Genomic DNA, 18986 nt, shown 5'->3' with positions numbered 1-18986 from the left:
ATTTTGACAGCAGAAACCATCCAGGATCTTTGCCCCCATTCTTTCTTCTGGATCATTAAATGAAAGACTGACATGTAAAGATTCACCACTATCCAAACTAAACTCTTTGTGAGGAATGGTAGTGAAGTGCCATTTGGATCCATGTCCCAGGTTAGTCAGCAGTCTACATCCTGCCCACTCGAGTTAGCAGTAGCCATGTGTGAGTAGGATTCGATTGGGCATGTGAGATTGCTCTGAAAATGGGTTTTGAAATTTCACCACACTAGCGGAGCAGAACAAAGACATCAGCGGAATTCCTGCTCTAATCAGGAAAGGAGATGGAAACTCATGAAAAAAATATTTAAAGTTGCTCCCCTTCCAATATTTAGACAATAAACACAAGGCTAAATGTGGCAATGGAAACACATAGGCGATTGTGAATGAATACTTGTAGGGAATGCTACAGGATAGTTCTGAGGGGGTCACTCGAAGACTGAAGACACAAGAACTGTACACAGTGAATGTTTTAATCATGAAAACTGCCATTTGTAACAAAGCTTCTCGGTACATTTTACAGTTGATTCAGATACAAAAAAAACCTACTGAAACGGCAATGTCAATTTGCTACAAAAATACTTTTAGCTACACCCTCAGCAATCTCTCCCAACATTGAACAGGTCGATTGAATCAGTAACGGTTACAGAACAGTCCAACTGCATATTACATATTTCTTCTACCCACTCTAAACTACAGGGCAGACGACTCCTCTTCTGACAATGCTAAGTCCCTATGGTACCCTGCTTCCGTCCACTATACAATGTCCCTCCAACACTGCCAGGGAATCACATAGTGGAGATTGCCTTAAGGTGACCCAAGCATCAGGGCCCACCCCGGACCTGACCACTGGGGCCACCTCGGGACTGGACACTTGAGTCCGCTCAGAATCTGACCATTGGAATCCGCATAAAGTATGAACAAAAAAAGTTAAGATATCTGCGTTATACAAAAGTCACGTATAAATAACTACAAACTGTAACAAGACACAAGGAAAGTGCCCCTGGATCTGATTAAAGAGGCTCTGATATCAGGAAGTACAAACAGGCTTGGGGAAAATGAAGTGTTTACAGCAATTTACAAAACATGTCGCTGTTGTTATACAAAGGAACATTTTTAATACTTCATCAACAGCAAATTCTTTAAGTAGTATCAGAGCCGGAGAAGAGGAGGGGTAGGGAAACAATACGGGAGAACAAAATTCGCTTCAACAGTGCGCCAAAACATTTGGTTGTCAATTTATACCCAGCAAGGAGGCTGACAATGCTCTTCAGACTTGCTAGCAAGGTGCGGCTCTCTCAATGCTTGTGGTGTCTATCCCCACCCCCCATCACCTCTTTCACTTTGATCAGATAGTTTAAGGCTGTGACTTGTCGCTGGGTCTTTGCTGGCATAGTTTCCCGTACCCACCCCACCCCGATCTTAACAGTCTAACCCGACGACACAGAGTGGCGCCAGAATGAAAGAGCAGCCAGAATCTCCCAACACGTCACTCAATCCAAAGCGATGATGTCGTCCTCCTCCTCTTCCTGCTCGGTGCAAAGCCGCTTAACGACCACGCCTTCCGCCTCATCGTCCATCTTCCTCTTTAGGCTCCGGCTATCCATGTCAGCCTCCACTCTGCTAGATGAGGGTGTCTCTTCATCTGAGTCAACGATCAGTACATCATCCTGCTCGGAGGCTGAAGAACAGGACATAGTTATAAATGTAGGAGAATTGGGGTGCTTTGCACAGGGAGAGTCGTCAGAGAACAACAAAATGATAAGCATAGTCGGAGGCCATTCCGTCCATCGTTGCTGTAATAACTCTGTGAAAGAGCTACCCAATTAGTTCCACAATTCCCTGCTCTTTTCCCAAAACCCAGTAAAGATTGCATCCCTCCCTTCAAGTATTTATTCAATTGCCTTTAGAGAGTTGCCATTGAATCTGCTCCCAGGCACAGCATTCCAGATCACAACAACTGACGGTGTAAGAAAATCTATCCTAAATCCAAACACCCAAACAGAATGGTGAGTTTCAACAGTAGCATGCGCTAAAATCACTGTCCAGCCTGGAATTATTGTAGACTGTCAAAGCACAAGTCATAGCCACTGTGACATGTAAACAGCATGGAGACGAGCTAATGGAGCACAGGATCTAGATTACTTAACTTGGGAATTTGGTGAGAGTATTGGCACAGTTTTGGTATTTTACAGGACATGGAGTGGTCAGGGAGAGAGAATGCAACACAGTAAAACCTCAGACCAGAGTCTAGAGGCATTAATTAGATAAACAGGTAGGTTATTCACAGAATCGCTAACGGGGGCAATTCAGCTAATCGAATCTTCACTGACGCTCTGAAACAGAACCCCACCCAGGCCCAAAACCCCCGCCCTATCCCTGTAACCTCACCCAGCCTTTTGGACACTAAGGGGCATTTTAACATGGTCAATCCACCTAACGTGCACATCTTTCGACTGTGGGTGGAGACCGGACCCTGGGAGAATGTGCAAACTCTACCCAGTCACCCAAGGTCAGAATTGAACTCGGGTCCCTGGTGCAGTGAGGCAGCAGTGCTAACCACTGTGCCACCGTGCTCCCCACGTTGACAAGTTTTAGTTTTTTTCTTTAAAATAGAGTAGTTTTAACATGATTAAATTTATAACTGAACAACATAAACTTCTTAACAAGGGGGTTACCATTGACCAGAAATTCAACTGAACTAGACGTATAAATACCATGACTACAAGAGCAGGGCAGAGGCTGGGAAACCCGCAGCGACTAACTCTCCCCCTGACTCCCCAAAACCTGTCCACAATCTACAAGGCACACTTCAAGGAGAGTGATGGAATACTCCCTACTTGCCTGGATGAGTGCAGCTCCAACAACACTCAGGGAGCTCGACACCATCCAGAAAGCAGCCTGCTTGATTGGTACCACTTTCACAAACAAGCGTTCCCTCCACCATCAACGAACAGTCCAAAGATGTGCAGGTTAGGTGGATTGGCCATGCTAAATTGCCCAGGGTGGAGATGTGGGCTTAAGTAGGGTGCTCTTTCCAACGGCCGGTGCAGACTCGATGGGCCGAATGAACTCCTTCTGCACTGTAAATTCTCTGATGATACTCTTTCATAGCCTTTTTAAGTTCCCAGATGTAATCCCCTTAATGATTGATTCCAACACCTTCTTCACGACAGACGTCAAGCTAACTGGCCTATAATTTGCTGGGGTTTTTTTTTGTTGCCCCTCTCCCTTCTTGAATAGAGGGCTCATATTTGTTATTTTCCAGTCAGAGAACCTTTCCAGAATGTAGGGAATTTTGGAGAAATAACACCAACCACCAACTCATTTGCCAGCTCTTTTAAGACCCGAGGATTAAGTCCATCGGGACCCTGAGACTCGTCAGTCACAGCTACTTCGGTTTGCTCAGTACAGCTTCTCCAGTGATTGTGATTTCACCAAGTTTCTCCCTTCCTCCTCCTGATTACAGCTATTGCTGGAATATTGTTTATATCCTCTATTCTGAAGACAAAACTAAATATTTGCTCATTTCACCTGCCAATTCAGTATTATCTACTATTAACTCCCCATTTCTCACTCTCTCAAAGACCAAAAATCACGCAGCATACATTTTTCCTTTTTAGATACCTGCAGAAACTCTTGCTTATCCGTTTTTACATTTCTAGCTAGCTTCCTCTCAAACTTTAGTTTCTTTCTCCTGATTAACCTTTTCGTCATTCAGGGCAGCACAGTAGCACAGTGGTTAGCACATTTGCTTCACAGCTCCCGGGTCCCAGGTTCGATTCCCGGCTTGGGTCACTGTCTGTGTGGAGTCTGCACGTTCTCCCTGTGTCTGCGTGGGTTTCCTCCGGGTGCTCCGGTTTCCTCCCACAGTCCAAAGATGTGTGAGGTTACGTGGATTGTCCATGCTCTTAGTGTCCAAAAAGGTTAAATGGGGGTTACTGGGTTACAGGGATAGGGTGGAGGCGTGGGTTTGAGTAGGGTGCTTTTTGTAAGGGCTGGTGCAGACTCCATGGGCCAAATGGCCTCCTTCTGTGATGTAAATTCCATGATTCTCTGCCATTTTTTGTATTCATTTGATCTGCCACTCATAGAACATAGTGCAGAAAGAGGCCATTCGGCCCATTGAGTCTGCACCGACCCACATTAAGCCCTCACTTCCACCCTATCCTTGTAACCCAATAACATCTCATTTTTGTGCAATAGTTATATGCTTTTTTTCTTCAGGTTTGATGCTTTCCTTAACTTCTTTAGTTAACTGGGTGGCACGGTGGCTGGCACTGTTGCCTCACTGCACCAAGGACCTGGGTTCAATCCCGGCCCCGCTCACTGTCCGTGTGGCTTGCACATTCTCCCCGTATGTGTGGCTCTCACCCCCACAACCCAAAGATGTGCAGAGTAGATGAATTGGCCACGCTAAATTGCCCTTTAATGGGGAAAACAGTAATAATTGGACATTCTAAATTTATTTTTTTAAAACTTCTTTAGTTAACCAGAAGGTGGGTCCTCCCCTAAAAAAATATTTTTTTTTTATAAATTTAGATTACCCAATTATTTTTTCCAATTAAGGGGCAATTTAGTGTGGCCAATCCACCTACTCCGCACATTTTTGGGTTGCGGGGGTGAAACCCACGCAGACATGGGGAGAATGTGCAAACTCCACACGGACAGTGACCCAGAGCCGGGATCGAACCTGGGACCTCAGCACCGTGAGGCGGTTGTGCTAACCACTAGGCCACCTTGCTGCCCTCCCCTAAGAAAATATAACCTGAGTATTCTGAAATATACCCATAAATGTCTGCCACTATTTCTCTATTGATCTATAATCTAGCCTGGTATCCCAGTTCAATTAAGGTAGCTCAGTTTTCATGCCCTCACTTAAGTTTAAAATACTAGTCTCAGACCCATTCTTCTCCCTTTCAAACTTGATGTATAATTCAGTTATATTGTGGTTGCTGCTACCTAGTGGTACCTTTACTCTGAGAATTAGTCCTGTCATGTTAGACAATAGCAAGTCCAATAAAACCTGCTCTCTGATTGGTTCCAGGCCATGCTACTCTAAGAAACTGTCACAAATCACAAAAACATTCTATTGCCAATCTGGTTCTTCCAGTTTAAATGTAGATTAAAATCACACATTATTGTTGCTGCCCGTTTCTCACAAGCACTCAATATTTCTTCTTGTACACTTTGCCCTACATTGTGGTTACTTTTAATGACTTTTTCCCAACTGTTCATTTTCACCCAAACCAATTCTGCAGCCTGATCTTCTGAACCATTTCTAACTACTGCACAAATGTCATCCTTGATTAACAGTGCTACTCCCCATCCTCCATCCCCACCTTCACCTAGCTTCCTAGTCACATATCCCTCAATATTCAGGACCACTTCCGTGTCATTCTGCAGCCATGTCTCCGTAATGGCTATCAGATCATATTTATTTACTTCAATGTACACCATCAATTTGTTTACTTTGTTACGAATGCCACGCACCTTCAGAGAGAGCCTTTAGTTTTGTCTTTGTAATCTTGCAAAGCCCAGTCATGATTGCTAATGCATTGTTTTTTCCCCTCTATCCCTCCCTGCCATTCTCTGCCCCTCGTTGTCCATATTACTATTTTACTCATCACAATGGTATCCAGGAGCTCCCATGTGCTGCAGCCTTGACACTTCACCTGTCCTTCCATCCCTAATGTGTTTCAATTACTTCATTATATTATGCACTTATTTATGCTGCCTTTTTATATATTTTATAATCTTTACCACCAGTTGTGTGGATCTCACCCCCACAACCCAAAGATGTGCAGGGTAGGTGAATTAGCCATGCTAAATTGCTCCTTAATTGGAAAAAAAAAAGAATTGGGTACTCTTAATGTATTAATAAACTTGCATATAAAAAAAACTTTACCACCAGTTTGTTTACTAGGAATAGAATGGACCTTAACCACTTACCAGGTATCCACCAAACAGCTAGCTCCTTTCCCTGCAGTAGAGTAAGAACCAATTCCTACGGGTGATAAAGGCAGAAAAAGAAAAAGGAAGCAAACACCTCCTGCCCCCACTCAACAAACTCCCCCCCTCACCAAACTCTCAGGTTTGCACTCCGTTTCCTCAGCTGTACCAGTTTGCCGTAGCTGCACTAAAGACCCCTGAACTTAAAGTAAACCAAACTGGGGATAGAAAACCCAATTTCAACCAGTTAGCTAATTAACTACTCAGCTCTCACAGTAGTGTGTGTTTACCAGTCTACTCCACAAGTAAGAAAGAGATTTAGCCTACCTACTCAGTACTTTCCAATTACTGCTAATTACAGACTAGGTTAGACTTCAATCTTCATTTTGATCAGGCAAATCAAATTGGCAAAGGTAGTCTCAAGAACAATTTTATAGAGTGTATTTCTTAGAGCAATACATTGTGGAATTAACCAGGAAATGTGCAGGTAATGTGTTATGAGGCAGGATAAATGATCAAATAGTGAAGGATCCTCTCATGAAGTGATCATAACATGCTACAATTCAGTTTGAGGGTGGAAAACGTGGGTCTGCAACTAGTCGTCTTCAAAACAGACTAGAGAGCTTCAGCAAGTATAGAAAAAAAAGATTTGCTAAATTAAACATTGGTCCCTTATGGAACTGGGCAATTAATGGAGACATGGAAACAGCGGCAGAGACTTTGGACAAATATTTTCCGTCTTTACCACAGAAGACACTAAACCATCCCAATAATAACAGAAGATCTAAAAAGGGGAAAACTTGAAAATATCACGATCACTAGAGAAGAAGTAATAGGAATATTAATGGGGCTAAAGGCTGACAAGTTCCCAGTAACGCGATAGCTTACATAGAATTTTACGGGTCCAGAGAGACAGTGGATACATTGGTTGTGAACTTCCGATATTCCCTAGATTTTGTAAAAGTCCAGGCAGATTAGAAGGCTGTAAATTTAATGCCCCTAATCAAGAAAGGAGGGGATTAGAAAGTCAGAAACTAGGCCAGTTAGTTGAACATCGGCTGTTGGGAAAATGCTGGAATCCATTATTAAAGTAGCAGCAGGGCATTTAGTAAATCATTTAAAAAAAAAAAAAAGTTTTATTGAAATTTTTTGAAAATGCATAACAGAACAATAATAATAACAATGATAAACACCCCCCGGTCCCGTAACAACGCATATCACGAACCCCCCCACCCCCCCCAAACCCAATGAACAACAAAATAAATTTAAAATAAATTAAATTAACATAAACAATGCCCCCCGAAATCCCCCCCTTTGACCCTGGACCCTACCACCCTCGACACCGTCCTCGCCACCCCCTGCCAGAATTCCCCCAGTGCCGGGCATGCCCAAAACATATGGACATGGTTCGCTGGGCTCCCCGAACACCTAATGCACCTGTCCTCACCCCCCAAAAACCTGCTCATTCTCGTCCCGGACATATGAGCCTTGTGCAGTACCTTGAACTGGATGAGGCTAAGCCTCGCACATGAAGAGGAGGAGTTCACCCTCTCCAGGGCGTTCGCCTATGTCCCCTCCTCAATCTGCTCCCCCAGCTCCACTTCCCACTTAGCTTTCAGCTCCTCTACCTACACCTCCTCCACCTCCTGCATCACCTGGTAGATGTCAGACACCTTCCCATCCCCCCCGAAAGCACCCTATCCCTTACCCCCCGCGGGGGCAGCGAAGGGAACCCCTCCACCTGCTGCCTAGCAAACGCCTTGACCTGAAGGTACCTGAACATATTCCCTGGGGGGAGCTCATACTTCTCCTCCAGCTCACCCAGGCTTGCAAACCTCCCATCTATGAACAGGTCTCCCAACTTCCTTATGCCCACCCTGTGCCACCCCAGGAACCCGCCATCAATGTTCCCTGGGACAAACCGGTGGTTCCCCCCCGCAGCGGGGCCTCCACCGAGCCCCCCACTTCCCCCCGTGTCGCCTCCACTGCCCCCAAATCTTGAGGGTAGCCGCCACCACCGGGCCAGTAGTGTACCTCGTTGGAGGGAGCGGCAACGGCACCGTTACCAGTGCCTTCAGGCTTGTGCCTCCACAGGATGTCATCTCCATCCGTTTCCATGCTGCCCCCTCCCCATCCATTACCCACTTGCGTACCATCAAGACATTAGCCGCCCAATAGTACCCAGAGAGGTTGGGCAGCGCCAGCCCCCCTCTATCCCTGCCCCGCTCCAAAAAGACCCTCCTTACCCTCGGAGTCCCGTGCGCCCAAACAAATCCCAGAATGCTGCTGTTCACCCTCCTAAAAAAGGCCCTCGGAATAAAAATGGGGAGGCACTGGAGCAAAAACAAAATCTTTGGGAGCACCGTCATTTTAACGGACTGGACTCTACCCGCCAACGACAGCATGTCCCACCTTTTAAACTCCTCCTCTATCTGCTCCACCAACCTAGTAAAATTAAGCTTATGCAAAGTCCCCCAACTCCTAGCCACCTGAACCCCCAGGTACCTAAAACTCCTCACTGCCCTTTTTAGCGGGAGCCTACCAACCCCCTCCTCCTGATCTCCCGGGCGTACAACAAACAGCTCGCTCTTGCCCAGGTTCAACTTGTAGCCCAAGAAACTCCCAAACTCAGCAAGAATCTCCATCACCTCCGGCATTCCCCCCACCGGGTCTGCTACATACAGCAGCAAGTCATCTGCATAAAGCGACACTCGGTGCTCCTCCCCACCTCGCACCAAACCCCTCCACCTACCCGACTCCCTGAGTGCCATGGCCAGAGGCTCAATTGCCAACGCAAAAAGCAAGGCGGACAGGGGGCACCCCTGCCTCGTCCCACGGTAGAGCCTGAAGTACTCGGACCTCCTCCCATTTGTCGCTACACTCGCCATCGGGGCCTCGTACAGCAACCTCACCCATTTAATAAACCCCTCCCCAAACCCGAACCTCTCTAACACCTCCCACAAGTACCCCCACTCAACCCTATCAAAGGCCTTCTCCGCATCTAATGCCACCACAATCTCCGCCTCGCCTCCTGCTGCTGGCATCATTATCACATTTAGCAGCCTTTGCACGTTAGTGTTCAGCTGCCTCCCCTTCACAAAACCAGTCTGATCTTCATGTATCACCCCCGGCACACAGTCCTCTATTCTAGTGGCCAAGATCTTCGCCAGCAACTTAGCATCCACATTCAACAGTGAAATTGGCCTATATGATCCACACTGCAAGGGGCCCTTATCTCGCTTCAGGATCAGGGAAATCAGCGCCCGTGAGATCGTCGGGGGCAAAACTCCCCCTTCCCATGCCTCGTTAAAGGTCCGAACCAACAGGGGGCCCAACAGGTCCGCATATTTTTTATAAAATTCAACCGGGAACCCATCCGGTCCCGGCGCCTTCCCCGACTGCATGTGGCCAATCCCTCTAACCAGCTCCTGGCATTTAGTAAATCATAATACAATCAGGCACAATCAGCATGGTTTTATGAAAAGGAAATCATGTTTGACAAACTGTAAGCTCTTTGAGAATGTAACAGACAGGGTGGATGAAGGGGAACCAGTAGATGTATTGCACTGGGATTTTCAAAAGGTTTTTAAAGATGTGCCCCATAAAAGGTCACTCCAAAACATAAGAACTCATGTTGTTATCAGCATGGATAGAGGGTTGGCTAACGGACAGAACACAAAAGTCAGGATAAATGTGTAATTTTGCAGATGACAAACCGCAAATACTGGAATGCCGCAGGGAGCAGTGCTGGGGCCTCAATCTATATTAATGCCTTAGATGAATGGATAAAGGAGATAGTCAGAATTCCCGACAATAAAAAGAAAGTTTTTAGTGGTTGAGACAAAGACTGCAAGATAGGTTAGTGAGGGGGCAAACATTTGGCAGATAGTGCATAATGTGGGAAAATGTGAGGTTGTCCACTTTGGTGGGAAGAATAGAAAAGCAGAATATCATTAAAATGGAGAGAGGCTGCAGAAAGCAGCAGGACAGAGGAATACAGGTGCCCTCGTACAGGAATCACATGTATTGTATTGTTAATGTTTGGGATTCTCTACCCCAGACAACAGTGGAGGCTGGGTCATTGAATATATTCAAGGCTGAGAGGAAAGATTTCTCATCTACAAGTTCTATGGGCACAGGCAGTAAAATATAGTTGAGGCTACAATTCGATCAGCCATGATCCTCTTGAATGGTGGAGCAGTGGCTGAATGGTCTATTTCTGTTCCTATTTTTCTATGTTCTTATGCGACTTGTGGGAGCTGTGCACATATTGGTTGCCACATTTCACATTGGCGACACCATGCAGACGCTGCGCCAACGGATGAATGGACATCGCGCGACAATAGCCAGGCAGGAATGTCCAGTCGGGAATCACCTCAGCAGTCCCCCCCCCCTCCGGAAGCGAGTGATTTGAAACAAACCTGTTGGACTTTAACCTGGTGTTGTAAGACTTCTTACATTTCACAGAATCATAAAATGGTTATACAGTAATACAGGAAGCCATTAAGGCTGTGATGGTGCTGGCTCTCTGAAGGAACAATTCACCTATGCCACTCCACCCACACCCATCTTTGCCCTGTAACCCCGCACACATTTTATTTTCAGATGATGATCCAATGCCTGATTGACCCTGCCTTCACCACATACTCAGGCAGTGCATTCATGATTCTAACAACTCTCGTGCTGTTATTGCTTCATTTGCCAATTACCTTTAATTCCTGCCCTCTGGTTCACGATCCTTTTTTTCAGTGTTTCCCCTCTGTCCAGACCCCCCATGATTTTGAATAACCACATTTCCTATCTTGTAACAGTGACAACACTTCAAAATAATTTCATTGGTCAGAAAGCACTTTGGGATGCGCTGATTTTGTGAGAACTTGTGCTGAGATTATGGTGACCGCCTGAGTCCAAGTGACACTGCCGGTCCTAATTTAATCCATTAACAACATTGAGCCGAAAAGTGGTACAATTCACAGCCCACCAGCACCAGGCAATGACGATCTCTAACAAGAGAGAGCCTAACCATCGACCCATGACATTTAATGGCATTAATGGTATTACCATCGCTGAGACCCCATCAGCATCTTGCAATTGATCAGAAACTGAACTATCAGCCACACAAATACTCTGTCTACAAAAACAGGTCAGAGGCTGGGTATTCTGTGGTGAGTGGCTCACCTCCCGATTCCTTAAAGCCTCTCCACCATCTACAAGGGCCAAGGAAAGAGGGTGATGACATACTCTCCATTTGACACACACCATTCGGTCTTCAAACTATATTATCATTCCATCACTGTTTCTGGGTCGGAATCGCAGAACTCCCTACCTAACAGCACTGTGAATGCCGTGGTTCACCACCCCTTCTCAGGGGTAATTAGAGATGGGCAATAAGTGCTGGCCTAGCCAGCGACATTCATCCCAAAAATGTATTTTTAAAAAATAAGCCATTGAAAGCAAGAGGGTCAAATTTAAACCAGTGCAATAGAAAGTATTGCATTTATATAGCATCTTCCATTAGCTGATCTGGTATAGGACAAGGGAAACAGGAGAAGGGTAGGCACGGGAAGCCATTACCTTTAGATGTGGATGGTTGTGCTCCATCGTCGCTGCCGTTGGTTATGGCCTTGCCATCTTCCTCACTCGGTTTAAGAGGAGCTTTCTCGGGGGCGTCTCCAACAACCTCGAACTCTATGTCCTTCTCCAGATCTTCACTGCAATTGACCATTGCAACACATAAGACACTCAGCAGCCCACAGGATCCATTACAAACAGAGAAATATAAATGTCTGACACCCCACTGCCCCCTTGTAAATGTACTGCCCTGTGTGTTAGCAAGGGGTATACACCTGGAAGGGGCCAAGGTCAACGCTTGACCTGCGCCAAGTTTCTCAATGCTCAGCCTCAAGAACCATGAATCCATCTCTTTAATTGGAAAGGCTGCTGTGCAGATGCTAGAAATGACAGACAACACTTCACGGTGGCTTCTACGTGCAGTCAAATATGTTGCACTCAATCCCAACTCAGCTAGATAAGGTACCAGAGTGCAACCAGCAGCCAGACAACTGTACCCCAGAAAACAGTAGAGTATCACAACACTTACATCCGCAAAGGTGTTGTGACGGGGCACGGGCTGGTTTCTTACCTATGCAGGAGGGTTACAGTCAAAGTGTAGTCTTGTAAGAAATCATCCACTTGGAGTCGGCTTCCATTGCAGATCCCAAACTCAGACAGGTTCTTGTTGTTGTTTGCTGGGAGAGACAATAAAAAAAAACAGGTCAACACAAAATCCCCAGTCACTGGCCTTCAAACTCCCCAGTCCCTGGCCTTCATGTGTGATATCCCACCAACAATTCTCAGATCTTGCACGTCCTGTGGGGGCACGAGCCTGGAGGCGCTGGTAACGGCACCGCTGCCGCTCCCTCCAATGAGGTATACCACGAGGCCGGTGGTGGCGGCTACCATCAAAATTTGGGGGCAATGGAGACGGCACAGGGGGGAGGTGGGGGTCTCGATGGGGTCCCCGATACGGGGAACCACCGGTTTGTCCCGGGGAGATTTGATGGCGGATTCCTGAATTGGCACTGGGCAGGTGTTAGGAGGTTAAGGGACATGTTTGTAGACGGGATGTTTGCGAGCCTGGGTGAGCTGGAAGGGAAGTTTGGGCTCCCCCGGGGAACACCTTTAGGTACATGCAGGTAAGGGGATTTGTCAGGCGGCAGGTGGTGGAGTTCCCTCTGCTGCCGCTGCATGGGGTCCAGGACAGGGTACTCTCTGGGGTGTGGGTTGGAGAGGGAAGGATCTCGGCAACATACCAAGTGATGCAGGAGGTAGATGAGGCCTCGGTGGAGGAGCTGAAGGGTAAATGGGAGGAGGAGCTGGGTGAGGAGATTGAGGAGGGGATGTGGGCGGACGCCCTAGGAAGGGTGAACTCCTCCTCTTCTTGTGCTAGGCTTAGCCTCATACTGTTTAAGGTGCTGCATATGGCTCACATGACCGGGACAAGGATGAGCCGGCTTTTTGGGAGTGAGGACAGGTGTATTAGGTGCTCAGGGAGCCCAGCAAACCATGTCCACATGTTCTGGGCATGCCCAGCGCTGGGGGAATTTTGGAAGGGATCCAGGGTCAATCCAGGCTGGGGACTCGCAATATTTGGGGTTGCAGTGGAGCCGGGAGTGCAGGAGGCGAAAGAGGCCGGTGTTCTGGCCTTTGCGTCCCTAGCAGCCCGGCGGAGGATTCTTCTTCAGTGGAAGGATGCGAGACCCCCAAGCATGGAGGCCTGGGTCAACGATATGGCGGGATTTATTAAATTGGAGAGGGTGAAATTTGCCCTAAGGTGATCAGTGCAGGGGTTCTTCAGGAGGTGGCAACCATTCCTATATTTCCTGGCAGAACAGTAGAAAAATGCCAACAGCAGCAGCAACCCGGGGGGGAGAGCCATCTCATTGTTTTGGGCTGAAGGTACGTGTATATTTGTTCTTTGCTAATGACGTGAGTTAATTTATTTCTTCTTTTTTGTATACATGGGGGGGGTGGGGGGGGTTGTTCTTTCTGTTCTTAGTATTTTCTGTTGTTGATATTTTGTGAAAATTTGAATAAAAATTATTTTTAAAAAAAATTCTCAGATCTTGCACATAGTGCGACATAGGAACAGGGGTAGCCCATTCAGCCCCTCAAGCCTGCTCTGCCATTCAATAAGGTCATGGCTAATCTGTGGCCTACTCCATATCCGTTGGCCCATATTTCTTAATACCTTTAAAATTAACCACTGATCTAGCGTCTGCTGTTTGTGGGAGAGAGCTCCAAACCTCTACCACCTTTTGTGTGTGGAACTGATTCCTAACACCTCTCCTGAACGGTCGGGCCGTAATTTTTAGACTATGTCTCCTAGTTCTAGAATCTCCAACCAGTGGAAACAGTTTATCTTTATCTACCCTGTCTTTTCCTGTTACTATCTTGAAAGTTTTGATCAGATCAACCCCATACCTTCTAAATTCTGGGGAATACAGGCCTAATTATTATAATCTCTCCTCGTAACTCAACCTCTGTAGTCCAGGTATAATTTTTGAAAACCACGGCCAAAATATCCTTCCTAAGGTGTGGTGCCCAGATCTGCCAACAGTGCTCCGGGTGGGGTCTAATCAGTGTTTTGTAAAGCTGCAGCATAACTTCAGTGTCCTTATACTCCAGCCCTCTAGCTGGACAGCCAGCATTCCATTAGCCTTCTTCATTACCTTCTGCACTTGTTCGTGGCATTTTAAAGATCTATGCACAGCACAGCAGCAAAGCACTGACCCATCAAGTCACCTTCAAAGTCAGTAGCACTCTCATGTGAGTCACAAGGTTTGTGGGTTCAAGTCTCGCTTCAGTGACTTGAGCACAATGCAGGCTGACAATCCCTGTCCAGCATCACGGCAGTGCTGCACTGCTGGGCAGACTTTCAGGGGCGAGGTGGATGCAAAAGATCCCAATGCACTATTCTGAAGATGAGGGGAGCTCTCCCTGGATTTCTGGTCCAGAGGGGAGAGAGCAGAACTCAGAGTTCCTCAGCCAGGTGCACTTAGTGTGGGAAGGGGGCTAAAAATAAAAATGTTCTGTACCATCTGTTTCTCCCTCTTCCGAGGAGATGAGGATTGTTCCCTTGCCATCTTCTATCTGCACATCCGGAGCCACCATCCCAAATTTATCCTTCAAAATCTGAAGCAAAAACAGAAGAGTGGACTGAAGCGTAGAGATTATCACAGAACTTGCAGCTCCACGCCAGATAACTCACAATGCAGATATACTTCAGTGAGATGAAATAGCACCAAGTCCTGAAGCGCATGGAAAAGGGGTCAGAGAGAGGACGGGAGGTCCAGAGAGAGGGGGGGTCAGTGAGAGGGGTGTCAAAGAGAGAGAGGGGGGTGGTCAGAGAGAAAAGGGGGGGGGGGGGTCAGAGAGAAAGGTGGGGGGTGGTCAGAGAGAGAGACAAAGGGGTCAGAGAGTGTGAGAGAGGGGGGCAGAGAGAGAGAGAGGGGGGGGGGTCAGAGAGAGAGAAGGGGGGGGGGGTCAGAGAGAGAGAGAGAGAGAGAGAGAGAGAGAGAGAGAGAGAGGGGGGGTCAGAGAGAGAGAAGGGGGAGAGGGGGGGGTCAGAGAGAGAGAGGGGGCGTCAGAGAGAGAGAGAGAGAGGGAGAGGGAGTGTGGGTCAGAGAGAGAGAGAGACAGAGAGAGAGAGGGAGAAGGGGGGGTCAGAGAGAGAGAGTACCAAAAGAGAGAGAGAGAGAGAAGGAGGGGTGTCAGAGGAGCCGATAGGGGGGGTAGAGAGAGAGAGAGAGAGAGGTGGGTCAGAGAGAGAGAGAGGGAGAGACAGAGAGAGAGAGGGGGGTCAGAGAGAGAGACAGAGAGAGAGGGGGGACAGAGTGAGAGAGAGAGAGGGGGGGGTCAGAGAGATAGAGGGGGGGACAGAGTGAGAGAGAGAGAGAGAGGGGGGTCAGAGAGAGAGATAAAGGGTCGGGGGTGGGGGGTCAGAGTTTCTTTCTGTAAAAACACCATCTGGTTCGCGAACGTGTCTTTAGGGCAGGAAATCTGCCCTCCTTACCCAGCCTGGTCTACACCAGACCCACAGCAATGAGGTTGTCTTAAATGTTCCTCTGAAATAGTTGAGCAAGCCACGCCCACATCCCAAGGGAGAATGAATTGAAGAACAGGGAAGAGCGGTCGGGAAACGTGGAGTACACGAGTGGGGTGAGAATGGTAGAAGGGGTGAAAATGTCACAAGACTCTGTTTTCAAGCTGAGATTGTGATGGGATTGCCAGGTTCCCATCGAGCTCTTTTAAAAAAATTAATTTTGTATGGAATGTGGGTGTCGCTGGCTGAACCAGCATTTGTTGCCCATTCCTAATTGCCCTCGAGACGGTGGTGGCAAGCTGCCTTCGCGAACTGGTGCCGTTTTTGTGGCATTGTTATATTTACTGCACTGTTAGGGAGTGAGTTCCTAGAGTTTGCCCCAGCGACAGTGAAGGAACGGGGATATATTTCCCAGTCAGGGTGGTGAGTGACTTGGAGGGGAACCTCCAGGTGGTGGGGTTCCCAGGTATCTGCTGCCCTTGTCCCTCTAGATGGTCGTGGTCATGGGTTTGGATGGTGCTGTTTAAGGAGCCTTGGTGAGTTACTGCAGTGCATCTTGTAGATGGTACACACGGCTGCCCCTGTGCATCAGTGGTGGAGGGTTTGAATGTTTGTGGTAGGGGGAGCAATCAACAGGGATATGATGTCCTGGATGGTGTTGAGCTTCTTGAGTGTTGGAGCTGCACTCATCCAGGCAAGTGGAGAGTATTCCATCACACTCCTTTACTTGTGCCTTGCAGATGGTGGACAGGCTTTGGGGAGTCAGAATGTGAGTTACTCGCCCTAGGATTCCCAGACTCTGACATGGCTCTTATAGCTACAGTATTAATATGGCTAGTCCAGTTCAGTTTCTGATCAATGGTAACCCCCAAGATGTTGATTCAGTGATGCTAATGCCATTGAATGTCAAACGGCAATGGTTAGAATGTCTCTTGTTGGAGATAATTATTGCCTGGCACTCGTCATTTGTCAGTCCAAATCTGGATATTATCCAGTGGTTAGAACAGTTGCTTCACAGCTCCAGGGTCCCAGGTTGGATTCCCAGCTTGGGTCACTGTCTGTGCGTAGTCTGCACGTTCTCCCCGTGTGTGTGTGGGTTTCCTCCCACAGTCCAAAGATGTGCAGGTTAGGTGGATTGGCCATGCAAAATTGCCCTTAAGAGACCAAAGAAGGGTAGGTGGGGTTACAGGGTTAGGATGGAGGTGTGGGCTTGGGTAGGGTGCTCTTTCCAAGGGCTGGGCCGAATGGACTCCTTCTGTATAAAAGTCTATGATCTTATGATGGAAGGAAGGTCATTGATGAAGGAGCTTGAACCTAGAACACTTTCATAAAACACATTGTTTTACCCGGTCCTGCAAGACTTGGATGGAGACTTTCTGAGTGTTGAGTTTGACTGTGACTTCAGGCTTGATGGAGCACACGTAGCAGCTGGGATTTGGTGGATCCAGGGTACACGGAACCAACAATTTTTTCCGAGGGTTGGGCTGCTTGTTCAAAAAGATCTAAACACACAAAAAAGCCAATGGTTAAAACATGCTCAAATGGAACAAGCCTTCGTTCGTGTTATACTGAACTGGAAAATTCACAAGCCATCTTTCAGAGATTGAAATTAATTTCTATCAGTAAATATTTATCTCCTTACCCAACCCTGCTGAGTGGTACAAGGCCAAAGAATCGGGGCTCCCTCCCACTTTTTGGAGTTCACCTACATCCTGAAATGAGTATTTGTTCTTTGCTCCAGGGACAGTGGGAGGGCATCCCACCTCTTCAAATTCCCTGTTACCCTCTCCACCAGACTGGCCAAATTCCACTTGTCCATCGTGGCCCAATCGTGGGACCTGGGACTAAATCTGATGGGTCGATGCAACACCAAAAAAAGTAGCAATATTTTTCAAACATCACGTTTTTTAGTTATACTGCCCCTAGCTGCAAACATCTCAGAACATTTTATCTACATTTATTTATTGTGTAGTAACAGGGCTGACTCTCAACTGTGCTCAGTAGAAGCCCAGCAAGACACTCGACTGTATAAAATTCTGCACAAATGAATGGCAGCTAGGAGCATTGGCCTTGTCAGCAACACCCAAATCCTGGAAATTAATTCTAACAGAGGCTAGCACAGCAACCACTAAGCTACAGCAAGATTCCACCATGAGACACATGACGAGTTAACCTTGGTTTGGAAATTTGTGTTGATCAAGGCATGGTGAACTCTTCAAATAGCGTCATGGCATCTTGAAGGCAGAACTGCTGGGCAGGTAAATGAAGGCTTGTTTTAATGTCATTAATGCAGTACTGTCTTCAGCACTGCACTGGAGTGCAAATCTAGATCCTGCAAAATCCTGGAGAGGGGCTTGAACCACAGCCTTCTGTTTCAGAAACCTAGCCCACCACTGAATCAATATCAGCATTAGGAATTGAGACAGCAGCTGACAGGCTCAAGGAGACAATTATGAGCAACACACACAGTTGACTATGTGTCAACATCAACCTCTCTCATTCACCAGTTATGGAGAACAAAGATCTAGGAGCCCACATACACAGGGCAGTGCCCTGATTAACTTGAGCTTTCTCCCCCCCTCTTAGGGCGCGTTTCTCCCCACTCTTTCTCCCACAGTTCATGATTTGTCCCAGAGACTTACTGTCCTGCACTGCTCCAGATTCCCGGAGAGAATCTTCAGACCTTCCAAAACAATCAAGCCGGCAATCACTGCATTTGTGGTGGCAATCGCTGGAATGATGTTTCCTGCCATGGCTGCGGAGAAGATATACAAATTAATTGAAATGTTGAAAACTTTATGTGCAGCCCAACAACCCTTGAAGACAAAAATATTTGGTCAATGCAACACCCTGGATTGTTTAATGTCCAAAGTTTCACTTGTTACTCCCTGCCTCAGCTGTTTTCTCCCTAGGCTGTTCTCTCTGCTGGCTTTCAACTGTGAACACGAGTCCTCCAATACGTTTCATCGACAAGGAGTACAATCATAGAATTTACAGTGCAGGAGGCGGCCATTCGGCACATCGAGTCTGCCCTGGCCCCAGGACAGAGCAGCCTATCCTACCCCACACCTCCACCCTATCCCCGTAACCCCACCTAACCTTTTGGGACACAAAGGGCAATTTATCACGACCAATCCACCTGACCTGCACATCTTTGGACTGTGGGAGGAAACCCACGCAGGCACGGGGAGAACGTGCAGACTCCACACAGTCACCCAAGGCCGGAATTGAACCCGGGTCCCTGGAGCTGTGAGGCAGCTGTGCTAACCACTGTGCTGTCATGCCGCCCAAGTACCAGCAGCCCAGCCAATTGTGGAGGGTTTTCTAACTGAGCCTGGTCCCTGTCATAACACACACTTCTCCACAGGGCCCAATTTGATTTTCCCCACACCTAATC

The 18986-nt window shown here is 47.3% G+C and overlaps 1 protein-coding gene across 3 annotated transcripts in view; it reads right to left on the bottom strand.

Annotated features, from left to right (window-relative positions):
• Nucleotides 1–485: 485 nt before the first annotated feature.
• uba2 (ubiquitin-like modifier activating enzyme 2) overlaps nucleotides 486–18986 on the bottom strand; it is a 59980-nt gene continuing 41479 nt past the window's right edge. Inside the window, exons 12-18 of one of the 3 annotated variants that reach the window (XM_038806204.1) lie at nucleotides 18232–18344; nucleotides 16936–17091; nucleotides 14583–14679; nucleotides 12128–12233; nucleotides 11560–11696; nucleotides 5986–6040; nucleotides 486–1714 (exon numbers count right to left, since the gene is read on the bottom strand). In XM_038806204.1, the coding sequence (XP_038662132.1) occupies nucleotides 1699–1714; nucleotides 5986–6040; nucleotides 11560–11696; nucleotides 12128–12233; nucleotides 14583–14679; nucleotides 16936–17091; nucleotides 18232–18344 (680 nt within the window). In that variant the 3' untranslated portion in view covers nucleotides 486–1698. The remainder of the gene's footprint in view (nucleotides 1715–5985; nucleotides 6041–11559; nucleotides 11697–12127; nucleotides 12234–14582; nucleotides 14680–16935; nucleotides 17092–18231; nucleotides 18345–18986) is intronic. The other 2 variants (XM_038806205.1, XM_038806203.1) reach the window with 2 other exon arrangements.

This window comes from Scyliorhinus canicula, chromosome 9 (genome assembly GCF_902713615.1).
Source record: "Scyliorhinus canicula chromosome 9, sScyCan1.1, whole genome shotgun sequence".
Taxonomy (NCBI): Eukaryota; Metazoa; Chordata; class Chondrichthyes; order Carcharhiniformes; family Scyliorhinidae; genus Scyliorhinus; species Scyliorhinus canicula.
Note: the sequence above shows the minus strand (reverse complement) of the source record. Positions and strands in the feature narration are given on the sequence as shown.